Source organism: Bombina bombina, chromosome 5 (genome assembly GCF_027579735.1).
Source record: "Bombina bombina isolate aBomBom1 chromosome 5, aBomBom1.pri, whole genome shotgun sequence".
In the NCBI taxonomy this organism is placed as follows: domain Eukaryota; kingdom Metazoa; phylum Chordata; class Amphibia; order Anura; family Bombinatoridae; genus Bombina; species Bombina bombina.
In genome coordinates this window covers 1,119,250,963-1,119,264,894 of record NC_069503.1, presented here as the reverse complement: position 1 = coordinate 1,119,264,894, position 13,932 = coordinate 1,119,250,963, and the positions used below count along the sequence as shown (strand labels likewise).

General features: G+C 38.1%; 1 protein-coding gene across 1 annotated transcript in view; it reads right to left on the bottom strand.

The window, feature by feature from the left end:
- The window catches only part of ADGRB1 (adhesion G protein-coupled receptor B1), a 736,329-nt gene that overhangs the window by 335,870 nt on the left and 386,527 nt on the right, over nucleotides 1-13,932 (bottom strand). Inside the window, 1 exon segment of the mRNA XM_053715405.1 lies at nucleotides 4,365-4,467. Coding sequence (XP_053571380.1) covers nucleotides 4,365-4,467 — 103 coding nt within the window.

The window sequence follows — 13,932 nt, the reverse complement described above, 5'->3', positions numbered from 1 at the left end:
GTATAAATGTCTAATGTGTACGTGTGTATTGTGCATGTGTCTATGTATAAATGTCTAATGTGTACAAGTATATTGTGCATGTGTGTATGTATAAATGTCTAATGTGTACGTGTGTATTGTGCATGTGTCTATGTATAAATGTCTAATGTGTACGTGTGTATTGTGCATGTGTCTATGTATAAATGTCTAATGTGTACGTGTGTATTGTGCATGTGTGTATGTATAAATGTCTAATGTGTACGTGTGTATTGTGCATGTGTCTATGTATAAATGTCTAATGTGTACGTGTGTATTGTGCATGTGTCTATGTATAAATGTCTAATGTGTACGTGTGTATTGTGCATGTGTCTATGTATAAATGTCTAATGTGTACGTGTGTATTGTGCATGTGTCTATGTATAAATGTCTAATGTGTACAAGTATATTGTGCATGTGTGTATGTATAAATGTCTAATGTGTACGTGTGTATTGTGCATGTGTGTATGTATAAATGTCTAATGTGTACAAGTATATTGTGCATGTGTGTATGTATAAATGTCTAATGTGTACGTGTGTATTGTGCATGTGTGTATGTATAAATGTCTAATGTGTACAAGTATATTGTGCATGTGTGTATGTATAAATGTCTAATGTGTACAAGTATATTGTGCATGTGTGTATGTATAAATGTCTAATGTGTATGTGTGTATTGTGTATGTGTGTGTATATACACAGGTATATCCCGCTCATACAGCGGGTTAGGGACCGGAGCCCCGCTGTAAAATGAAAACCGCCTTAAAGTGAAACAAGGCAGTTTTAGCTTTTTATTCACTTGCCAGTGTGTTTAAAGACTTTAAAAAAAGTTTGAACTAACATATATTAGGGGTGCAATAGTGCTAAGTTTAGTTTAACACTCGCACAGCACAGTATTCAATAAAAACTGTACCTGTAAAATAGTGACAATTACTGTAGTAAAGTTTGCCAGACTATAGCACTGAGACACAGATTGCACTGTAATGCTGTAAACAGAGTGAACTAAGCATAACAAAATGGTGCCAGTCACTTTTCTTGCAATCTCACAATGATTACAGCACTGTTTCAAAATCCTTGGAGGCTGAACTTCAGCTCCACAGAGCGCTGTATTAGCGAATCGCTGTAAAGTGAAGCGCTGTAAAGTGAGGTATACCTTGTATGCAAAAGTTTAGGCACTCCTGACAATTTCCATGATTTTCATTTATAAATAATTGGGTGTTTGGATCAGCAATTTTATTTTGATCTATCAAATAACTGAAGGACACAGTAATATTTCAGTAGCGAAATGAGGTTTATTGGATTAACAGAAAATGTGCAATATGCATCAACACGAAATTAGACAGGTGCATAAATGTGGGCACCCTTGTCATTTTGTTGATTTGAATACCTGTAACTACCTAGCACTGATTAATTGGAACACACAATTGGTTTGGTGAGCCCATAAAGCCTTAAACTTCATAGACAGGTGCATCCAATCATGAGAAAAGGTATTTAAGGTGGACAATTGCAAGTTGTTGTTCTCTTTGACTCTCCTCTGAAGAGTGGCAACACGAGGGCCTCAAAACAACTCTTAAATGACCTGAAAACAAAGATTGTTCAACATTATAGTTTAGGGGCAGGCTACAAAAAGCTATCGCAGAGATTTAAGCTGTCAGTGTCCACTGTGAGGAACATAGTGAGGAAATGGAAGACCACAGGCATAGTTCTTGTTAAGGCCAGAAGTGGCAGGCCAAGTAAAATATCGGAGAGGCAAAGGCAATGGATGGTGTGACCGGTCAACAACAGCCCACAGACCATCTCCAAAGACTTACAACATCATCTTGCTGCAGATAGTGTCACTGTGCATCGTTCAACAATTCAGCGCACTTTGCACAAGGAGAAGCTGTATGGGAGAGTGATGCGGAAGAAGCCTTTTCTGAACACACGCCACAAACGCACATTTGGACAAGCCAGCTTCATTTTAGAAGGAGGTGCTGTGGACTGATGAAACAAATATTGAGTTATTTGGTCATAACAAGTGGCGTTATGCATGGCGGCAAAAGAACACAGCGTTCCAAGACAAACACTTGCTACCCACAGTCAAATTTGGTGGATGTTCCATCATGCTGTGGGGCTATGGTACTGGGAATCTTGTTAAAGTTGATGGTCGCATAGATTCCACTCAATATCAGCCGATAGCTGAGAATAATGTTGAGGAATCAGTCACAAAGTTGAAGTTACGCCGAGGATGGATATTTTAACAAGACAACGACCCAAAAGAATGCTCAAAATCTACTCTGGCATTTATGCAGAGGAACAAGTACAATGTTCTGGAATGGCCATCCCAGTCCCCAGACCTGAATATCATTGAAAATCTGTGGGGTGATTTGAAGTGGGCTGTCCATGCTCGACAACCATCAAACCTAACTGAACTGGAGATGTTTGCAAGGAGGAATGGTCCAAAAACCTTCATCCAGAATCCAGACACTCATTACAGGCTATAGGAAGCATCTAGAGGCTGTTATTTCTGCAAAGGAGGCTCTACTAAATATTGATGAGATATTTCTGTTGGGGTGCCCAAATTTATGCACCAGTCTAATTTCGTTTTGAAGCATATTGCACATTTTCTGTTAATCCAATAAAGCTCATTTCGCTACTGAAATATTACTGTGTCCTTCAGTTATTTGATAGATCAAAATGAAATTGCTGATCCAAACACCCAATTATTAATAAATGAAAATCATGAAAATTGTCAGGGGTGCCTAAACTTTTGCATACGACTATATATATATATATATATATATATGTCTAATGCGTACATGTGTATTGTGAATAAGTGTATGTATATATGTCTAATGAGTACATGTGCATTATGTATATGTGTAAATATGTATGTATTTATGTTTGTATGTCTAATGTGTACATGTGTATAATGTGTGTGTACACGTGTATGTATGAATATCCAATGTGTACATGAGTATTGCATATGTGTGTATATATGAATGAATGTCTAGTGTGTACGTGTGTATTGTCTATTATTTGTGTGTATGTGTTTGTATGTATGTCTAAAGTGTATAATGTGTGTATATGCATATGCATGTCTAATATGTACATGTGTATAATGTGTGAATGTGTGTCTAATGTGTGGAGGAGAGAGAGAGGGCATATGTATCAATGTGCGAGCGGACATGATACAAAGTAGCGTATCATGTCTGCTGCACATCGCTACACATCGATAAATGCATATGCGGTCGGCATTTATAATTGCACCAGTAGTTCTTGTGAACCGCTGGTGCAATGCCGCCCCCTGCAGATTTGCGGCCAATCAGCCACTAGCAGGGGGTGTCAATCAACCCGATCGTATTCGATCGGTTTGATTTCTGTCCGCAGCCTCAGAGCAGACGGACAAGTTATAGAGCAGTGGTCTTTAGACCGCTGCTTCATAACTTCTGTTTCCGGCGAGCCTGAAGACTTCCCGGAAACAAGGGGCCTCAAGCTCCGTACGGAGCTTGATAAATATGCCCCTAAATGTAAGTAACAATCATTTGTACAATGGGGTCCAAGAATTTAGCAGCCCTGCATCAAATAACTGTAAAAGAATTGAGATATTGGCCCATATTTATCAAACTCCGTACGGAGCTTGAAGGGCCGTGTTTCTGGTGAGTCATCAGACTCGCCAGAAACACAAGTTATGAAGCAGCGGTCACAAAGACCGCTGCTCCATAACCTGTCCGCCTGCTCTGAACAGGTGGACAGACATCGCCAGAAATAAACCCGATGGAGTACGATCGTGTTGATTAACACCCCCCTGATGGCGGCCGATTTGCCGCAAGTCTGCAGGGGGCGGCGTTGCACCAGCAGCTCTTGTGAGCAGCTGGTGCAATGCTGAATACAGCGAGCGTATTGCTCGCCGTATTCAGTGAGGTCTGGCGGACCTGATCCGCAGTATCGGATCAGGTCCACCAGACCTTGATAAATAGAGGCCAATGTCCACTGTATCTACTATACAAATTACAGATAATAAAGCCTTTTCTGGAAGCCAAACTGCTTTATATCCGACAGCCATAAAATCAAGACACCAAACCCAGTGACACTAAAATGTTAAAGCCAACAAAAAAAATGTAATTTTTCAATCTCCCAACTGTTGTTCATAATATTTATGATGAAACTCTTTGAAGCAAAAGGGGAACAGTTTTAATGTTCCAGGAGGAAATTAGTTTTTATTATGATTTTTTTATGTTTATGAGTTAATTTATTACAAGAATTCAAGTGTCATTTTAATAGCTTGTATAACAATGAAAATGATTCAGTAGAAGGTCTCTGAAGGACAATTTCAGAAGAACACAGTAATAAGGACAATATGGCGCACTCACGTTGTACATGTGGGAGAATTCAATATCCAGAGGGACGGTAATGGGTCTCGGAGCTGGCTTGACAGTGATAGAAATGACTTTAGAGTTCAAAATTGTTGTATTCCTAAAAAGAAAACACAAAAATTAAGATGTTTTACAATAAGCGTTTAAATCAGGCTATGTTTCAAACGTTTTTTAAGGAAGCAACTTGTTTATGTCAAAGGAATCCATGTTTAAATGAAAGTCCAATATGTTCAATAATTACGTTAAGGCTGCAATAGCTAATTAGTAAGTTGAAGTTTAGACAAAGCTTAAAGGGACACTGAACCCAATTTTTTTCTTTCATGATTCAGATAGATCATGTAATTTTAAGCAACTTTCTAATTTACTCCTATTATCAATTATTTTTCATTCACTTGCTATCTTTCTTTAAAAAGCAGGAATTTAAAGTTTAAGAGCCAGCCCATTTCAAGTTCAGAACCTTGGATAGCACTTGCTTATGGGTGGCTACATTTAGCAAACCAATAAGCAAGCATAAACCAGGTTCTGGACCTAAAATGGGCCGGCTCTTAAGTTTTACATTCCTGCTTTTTTAAATAAAGATAGCAAGAGAATGAAGAAAAACTGATAATAGGAGTAAATTAGAAAGTTGCTTAAAATGTCATGCTCTCTCTGAATCAGAAATTAAAATATTTGGGTTTAATATCCCTTTAACGCTAGTGTCAAATTAAACACCTTTTACTTTTGTGTAAAAATTTTTGCTTTGCCCCACTTTCAACAGAGAATTTAAAAAGCAAAATCTGTAACCTGCAAATGCGGCAAATTTCCTAAACCAAACTAATGTGCAGCATCTGCAGGACGCAAGTACAGTTGTACACAAAAGAGCTGTTTGATGTTCTTTGATAAAATAAGAAATGTTTGAGTTATGGGTAGATCTGAATATATAGACGTCTAAATATGGTCATAATATGCATAATTCATTCAGTTTCCATGTGCTGAAGAGCATCACTGCTCCATGCCTGTGACTTAAAGCTGCAACTAAAGTTCCTACCCTTTATACCTGGAAGAGTCATTTTATTTATATAATGAGAATAGGAGTTATTATAAAGGGAGTATTTGGGAGATGGGGCATATTTCTTGTACATTTGCAATATATAAAAAAGCACTGCTGCGTATGGTGCATTATTAATAAACAGTGATATGCATGAGTTACCCCCACATATCTACAGGGGAACCATAATAACAAAGCAGTGAAGAATATGAATATAAGTCACATAAAATACTTTCTGAATGTTTAACTCCATTGGTGCCAAATACATGCAACACATTACTAGAGCTCTGTGGGATCTAATGGGTAAAATCAATTTCTGACTTTAAATTCAACATAATTATAAAAATTGCACACCAAATATACCAATATGTGCCAGTTTTATGCCTGAGAGAAATCTCAGATTAGAAACATGCCAGCTGATATTTGCCATCTGTTTGCCCAAATTGTATCACTGTTTAAATACATATTGCCACTTTATGCTAGCTATATGTCTAACAGAAACCTCAGATTAGAAACATACCAGCTGACACTTGGTCCCTGCAGCTTAAACCAGCGATATGCCCATATGATACATCATATTAGTTCCATGGTCTCTACTACCCCTCATGCCATATATATGCCCACATTGTATCACTGTTTAAATACATATTGCCACTTTATGCTAGCTATATGTCTAACAGAAACCTCAGATTAGAAACATACCAGCTGACACTTGGTCCCTGCAGCTACTTAAACCAGCGATATGCCCATATGATACATCATATTAGTTACATGGTCTCTACTACCCCTCATGCCATCTATATGCCCACATTGTATCACTGTTTAAATACATATTGCCACTTTATGCTAGCTATATGTCTAACAGAAACCTCAGATTAGAAACATACCAGCTGACACTTGGTCCCTGCAGCTTAAACCAGCGATATGCCCATATGATACATCATATTAGTTCCATGGTCTCTACTACCCCTCATGCCATATATATGCCCACATTGTATCACTGTTTAAATACATATTGCCACTTTATGCTAGCTATATGTCTAACAGAAACCTCAGATTAGAAACATACCAGCTGACACTTGGTCCCTGCAGCTACTTAAACCAGCGATATGCCCATATGATACATCATATTAGTTACATGGTCTCTACTACCCCTCATGCCATCTATATGCCCACATTGTATCACTGTTTAAATACATATTGCCACTTTATGCTAGCTATATGTCTAACAGAAACCTCAGATTAGAAACATACCAGCTGACACTTGATCCCTGCAGCTACTTAAACCAGCGATATGCCCATATGATACATCATATTAGTTACATGGTCTCTACTACCCCTCATGCCATCTATATGCCCACATTGTATCACTGTTTAAATACATATTGCCACTTTATGCTAGCTATATGTCTAACAGAAACCTCAGATTAGAAACATACCAGCTGACACTTGGTCCCTGCAGCTACTTAAACCAGCGATATGCCCATATGATACATCATATTAGTTCCATGGTCTCTACTACCCCTCATGCCATCTATATGCCCAAATTGTATCACTGTTTAAATACATGACATATACTGCCACTTTATGCTGCCTATATGTCTAACAGATACCTCAGATGAAATGCACTGCCCCTGCAGCCCTCTATTGCCAGCTATATATCTAAATGATAGCTCAGATCAGAAACATATCCCTATGCAAACCTTCCAGCTAAGTGCCCAAACAAAGTCTAAGGTCAAATTATGGCCCAATCAGCCTTCTTTATGTCAGCTATATGACCAAATTACACCTCAGATTAGATACATACCCCCTGCAGCGCCCTCATGCTAGTTATATGCCCATATGATACATCATATTAGTTACATGGTCTCTACTACCCCTCATGCCATCTATATGCCCAAATTGTATCACTGTTTAAATACATGACATATACTGCCACTTTATCCTGGCTATGGGGCCTAGTTATCAAGTCGTCAACCTCAAATACGCTGGAATTCCGCAGCGTATTTGTGGCGAGGCTGATTCGCCTTAGTTATCAAGCCCTAGATACCGGCAAAAGTAGAATTTTGTGACGTAAGCTTCGATCCACCGGCCTCAGTCCGACACAGATCGATTCTTACGTCACTCCAGATGTTCCGCACACAAGTGCGGCACAATCTGACTACTTTTGCTAGTTATCAAAAAACTAGCAGGTACGCTCTGCACTTTTCCGGCCCAGCGTACCTGGTTTTCAAACCGCCGCCCTGGAGGCGGCGGATCCCATAGGAATCAATGGGAGTCTGACCATAGCGAAAGTTCATGTTCGCTGCTGCCAGACATCCCATTGATTCCTATGGGAGATGTCTGCACCTAACACCCTAACATGTACCCCAAGTCTAAACACCCCTAATCTGCCCCCCCCCCCTACACCGCCGCAACTAAATAAATGTATTACCCCCTAAACCGCCCCTCTCGGAGTCCACTAACACTCTAATAAACTGATTAAACCCCTAAACCGCCGCTCCCGGTCCCCGCCGCAACTATAATATATGTATTAACCCCTAAACCGCTGCTCCCGGAGCCCACTGCCACTATCATAAATATGTTAACCCCTAAGCCGATGCTCCCGGAGCCCATCCGCCACTATAATAAATATGGTAACCCCTAAACCGTCGCTCCCGGACCCCGCCGCCACCTACATTATACCTATAAACCCCTATCATGCCCCCCCTATACCGTCGCCACCTATAATAAAGTTATTAACCCCTATCCTGCCCCCCCTACACCGCCGCCACTGTAATAAAATTATTAACCCCTAAACCTAAGTCTCACACTAACCCTAACACCCCACTAACTTAAATATTAATTAAATAAATCTAAATAATATTTCTCTTATTAACTAAATGAATCCTATTTAAAACTAAATACTTACCTTTAAAATAAACCCTAATATAGCTACAATATAAATAATAATTATATTGTAGCTATCTTAGGATTTATTTTTATTTTACAGGCACATTTCAATTTATTTTAACTAGGTACAATAGCTATTAAATAGTTATTAACTATTTAATAGCTACCTAGCTAAAATAAAGAGAAATTTACCTAAGTTTCAGTGCCCCTTGGATGATGACTTCTGCCGCTCCGGATCTCCTCTTCGGTTCCATCGGTGGTCGGCTCGCTGAAGATGACTAAAGGTAGGATGATCTTCAGGGGGTAGTGTTAGGTTTATTTAAGGGTGGTTTGGGTTAGATTAGGGGTATGTGGGTGGTGGTATTTTTATTTTACAGGCAAAAGAGCAGAATTCTTTGGGGCATGCCCCGCAAAAGGCCCTTTTAAGGGCTGGTAAGGTAAAAGAGCTGGTAACTTTTTAATTTAGAATAGGGTAGGGCATTTTTTTATTTTGGGGGGCTTTGCTATTTTATTAGGGGGCTTAGATTAGGTGTAAGTATCTTAAAATTGTTGTAATATTTTTTAAATGTTTGTAACTTATTTTTTTTATTTTTTGTAACTTAGCTTTTTTTATTTTTTGTACTTTAGTTAGTTTATTTAATTTAATTTAATTGCAGTTATTTGTAGGTAATTTATTTAATTAATTTAATGATAGTGTAGTGTTAGGTTTAATTTTACAGGTAATTTTGTATTTCTTTTAGCTAGGTAGTTATTAAATAGTTAATAACTATTTAATAACTATTCTAACTAGCTAAAATAAATACAAAGTTACCTGTAAAATAAATATAAATCCTAAAATAGCTACAATGTAATTATTAATTATATTGTAGCTATCTTAGGGTTTATTTTACAGGTAAGTATTTAGTTTTAAATAGGAATAATTTATTAAAGTATAGTGTAGTGTTAGGTGTAATTGTAACTTAGGTTAGTTTTTATTTTACAGGTAAATTTCTCTTTATTTTAGCTAGGTAGCTATTAAATAGTTAATAACTATTTAATAGCTATTGTACCTAGTTAAAATAAATTGAAATTCGCCTGTAAAATAAAAATAAATCCTAAGATAGCTACAATATAATTATTATTTATATTGTAGCTATATTAGGGTTTATTTTAAAGGTAAGTATTTAGTTTTAAATAGGATTAATTTAGTTAATAAGAGAAATATTATTTAGATTTATTTAATTAATATTTAAGTTAGGGGGATGTTAGGGTTAGTGTTAGACTTAGGTTTAGGGGTTAATAATTTTATTACAGTGGCGGCGGTGTAGGGGGGCAGGATAGGGGTTAATAAACTTATTATAGGTGGCGACGGTGTAGGCGTGGCAGATTAGGGGTTAATAAGTTTAATATAGGTTGCGGCGGGGTCCGGGAGCGGCGGTTTAGGGGTTAAACTATTTATTTAGTTGCAGCGAGGTCCGGGATCCGCAGGATAGGGGTTAATAACTTTATTATAGGTGGCGGCGGTATAGGGGGGGCAGGATAGGGGTTACTAGGTATAATGTAGGTGGCGGCGGTTTCTGGGAGCGGCGGCTTAGGTGTTAATAACTTTATTGAGTTGCGGGGGGCTCCGGGGGCGCCGGTATAGGGGGGTAGAACAGTGTAGTTGGTGTGGGTGTTTAGTGACAGGGGTATCAATAAAGCTGTCAAAAAGCCGAAGAGCAGCGAGATCGGATGAGTGATAACTCTCACAGTCTGCTGCTCATCGCCCCGTACTTGGTGCGCAGCTTTTTGACAGGTTTTTTGATAACTTAGGTGAAATTTTGAAGGTCCGCGGCGGCGATGGTAGGCGAGCTTAGGCGAGTGTATTGGACCGGCGAAGGCAGGTAAAGTAAACGGCTTGATAACTACCCCCCTATATGTCTAACAGATACCTCAGATGAAATGCACTGCCCCTGCAGCCCTCTATTGCCAGCTATATATCTACCTTCCTTCCAGCTAAGTGCCCAAACAAAGTCTAAGGTCAAATTATGACCCAATCAGCCTTCTTTATGTCAGCTATATGACAAATTACACCTCAGATTAGATACATGCACCTGCAGCGCCCTCATGCTAGTTATATGCCCATATGAGATATCAGGTCAGATACACCCCCTGCAGCTCCTATGTGCCATTTATACAATAAGAGAGGGCAGTGGTAAGAACAGCGAACAGAGCTCTCAAGCCTTAAAGGGACAGAAATTGTATTAAATATATATGAATGACATTTGTTCATGAAATATGCTGTGTAAATATCATGTTTGAAATACTTTGATAATGTTTAAAAACAAACCTTTAAATATACTCTGGGCTGTTTTTTGTTGCTGTTTTTTATGCAATGGGCGCTGTAGCCAATCAGATGACTACTAATAGGGCTGCTGAAAGTATTAAAGGGGCGCTCCTCACTGTATCTGTAGGAGTCAGAATCTAAACTTCTTTTGAGTAATGAATAGGTGCCTAGGAGGAGGAAAATAAATCTAAAAGTGGTTCTCTAATGGGCGGGCAGCTCGCTCCAAACACATCACTCAAGGAATAGATTAGGGGGCAGCCGCTATGGGATACTGGAGTTTAAATCAGTAGAAAATATACCTAAATCAATATTCAGTTTATTCAAAATAATAATATTTTGTAGGTTTTATTATATTTGCCTTTAATTTCACATTGTAAATGCTTTAAATTTACAGACCCTTTATCCATCCTGCAACATACAGGAAAGCTGGGAGCTCTGCAGTGAATGATATGCAAAGAGAAGTTGTAACACTGTGCAAAGCAAACACGTTAGTTACACTGAAATGACTCACTGTACAAACTTAATTTAAAGGGACATTAAACACTTTTGAGACTGTAACATAAAACAATAAATCATATATATATAAGTCTGCAATATACTTTCATTATTTATTGTGTCCCCATTTGCTGTCATTCTAATCTGAAATTCTAAGCTTTTCAGTTGCTGTTAGTGGAAGTGCAGAACATTGTTATATTCCACATAGCCATTGGCTGCACACTCTAGTGACCTATTTATAATATAACTGTCCCTGATTGGCTACAGCAGAGAAGGTAACCTAAGTTACAACATGGCAGCTCCCATTGTTTTATAGAAACTAAAACTTTACACTATTTTGTCACTATTTAAACAGCTAATGAAACTTTTAAAAACTAAATCTACGTTATTCTCACACTAATCTTTTCTTTCTTCATCTTTTCTTTTCCTTCTTCAAAACTGATACTAGCGTATGCAAGGGGATGGACGCCTGTGCATGAGTGGAGTATCACTGAGTAGACAATAAGTTTTCCCAGAAGCATTTTTGCAAACATAAGGATATTGCAAAAATGTTTACAGTCAAATTTGAAATGCATTACTCTGCATTTTAAATTTGACTTTTACAATGTTGGATAGTCATAAACATTACTTTCTTTCATGTAATTAGCAAGAGTCCATGAGCTAGTGACGTATGGGATATACATTCCTACCAGGAGGGGCAAAGTTTCCCAAACCTCAAAATGCCTATAAATACACCCCTCACCACACCCACAAATCAATCAGTTTTACAAACTTTGCCTCCTATGGAGGTGGTGAAGTAAGTTTGTGCTAGATTCTACGTTGATATGCGCTCCGCAGCAGGTTGGAGCCCGGTTTTCCTCTCAGCGTGCAGTGAATGTCAGAGGGATGTGAGGAGAGTATTGCCTATTTGAATTCAATGATCTCCTTCTACGGGGTATATTTCATAGGTTCTCTGTTATCGGTCATAGAGATTCATCTCTTACCTCCCTTTTCAGATCGACGATATACTCTTATATATACCATTACCTCTACTGATTCTCGTTTCAGTACTGGTTTGGCTTTCTACTACATGTAGATGAGTGTCCTGGGGTAAGTAAGTCTTATTTTCTGTGACACTCTAAGCTATGGTTGGGCACTTTTATATAAAGTTCTAAATATATGTATTCAAACATTTATTTGCCTTGACTCAGAATGTTCAACGTTCCTTATTTCAGACAGCCAGTTTCATATTTGGGATAATGCATATGAATCAATCAATTTTTTTTTTTTTTTTTTCTTACCTTAAAATTTGACTTTTTTCCCTGTGGGCTGTTAGGCTCGCGGGGGCTGAAAATGCTTCATTTTATTGCGTCATTCTTGGCGTGGACTTTTTTGGCGCAAACATTTTTTTTTCTGTTTCCGGCGTCATACGTGTCGCCGGAAGTTGCGTCATTTTTGACGTTTTTTTGCGCCAAAAGTATCGGCGTTCCGGATGTGGCGTCATTTTTGGCGCCAAAAGCATTTAGGCACCAAATAATGTGGGCGTCTTTTTTGGCGCTAAAAAATATGGGCGTCACTATTGTCTCCACATTATTTAAGTCTCATTATTTATTGCTTCTGGTTGCTAGAAGCTTGTTCACTGGCAATTTTTCCCATTCCTGAAACTGTCATTTAAGGAATTTGATCAATTTTGCTTTATATGTTGTTTTTTCTATTACATATTGCAAGATGTCCCAGATTGACACTGAGTCAGAAGATACTTCTGGAAAAATGCTGCCTGGTGCTGGATCGACCAAAGTTAAGTGTATCTGCTGTAAACTTGTGGTATCTGTTCCTCCAGCTGTTTGTAATGAATGTCATGACAAACTTGTTAATGCAGATAATATTTCCTTTAGTAATGTTACATTACCTGTTGCTGTTCCGTCAACATCTAATTCTCAGAGTGTTCCTGTTAACATAAGAGATTTTGTTTCTAAATCCATTAAGAAGGCCATGTCTGTTATTCCTCCTTCTAGTAAACGTAAAAGGTCTTTCTGTAGTGAAATCTCCTGTAGTTATTCCAGAAGTTATTCCTGTCCCTGATGCTATTTCTGAAGTAATCTCCAGGGAATGGAATAATTTGGGTAATTCATTTACTCCTTCTAAACGTTTTAAGCAATTATATCCTGTGCCAGCTGACAGATTAGAGTTTTGGGACAAAATCCCTAAAGTTGATGGGGCTATCTCTACTCTTGCTAAACGTACTACTATTCCTACGGCAGATAGTACTTCCTTTAAGGATCCTTTAGATAGGAAGATTGAATCCTTTCTAAGAAAAGCTTACTTATGTTCAGGTAATCTTCTTAGACCAGCTATATCTTTAGTGGATGTTGCTGCAGCTTCAACTTTTTGGTTAGAAGCTTTAGCGCAACAAGTAACAGATCATAATTCTCATAGCATTGTTAATCTTCTTCAACATGCTAATAACTTTATTTGTGATGCCATCTTTGATATCATTAGAGTCGATTTCAGGTATATGTCTCTAGCTATTTTAGCTAGAAGAGCTTTATGGCTTAAAACTTGGAATGCTGATATGTCTTCTAAGTCAACTTTGCTTTCCTTTTCTTTCCAGGGTAATAAATTATTTGGTTCTCAGTTGGATTCTATTATCTCAACTGTTACTGGAGGGAAAGGAACTTTTTTACCACAGGATAAAAAATCTAAAGGTAAATTTAGGTCTAATAATCGTTTTCGTTCCTTTCGTCACAATAAGGAACAAAAGCCTGATCCTTCACCCACAGGAGCGGTATCAGTTTGGAAACCATCTCCAGTCTGGAATAAATCCAAGCCTTTTAGAAAACCAAAGCCAGCTCCCAAGTCCACATGAA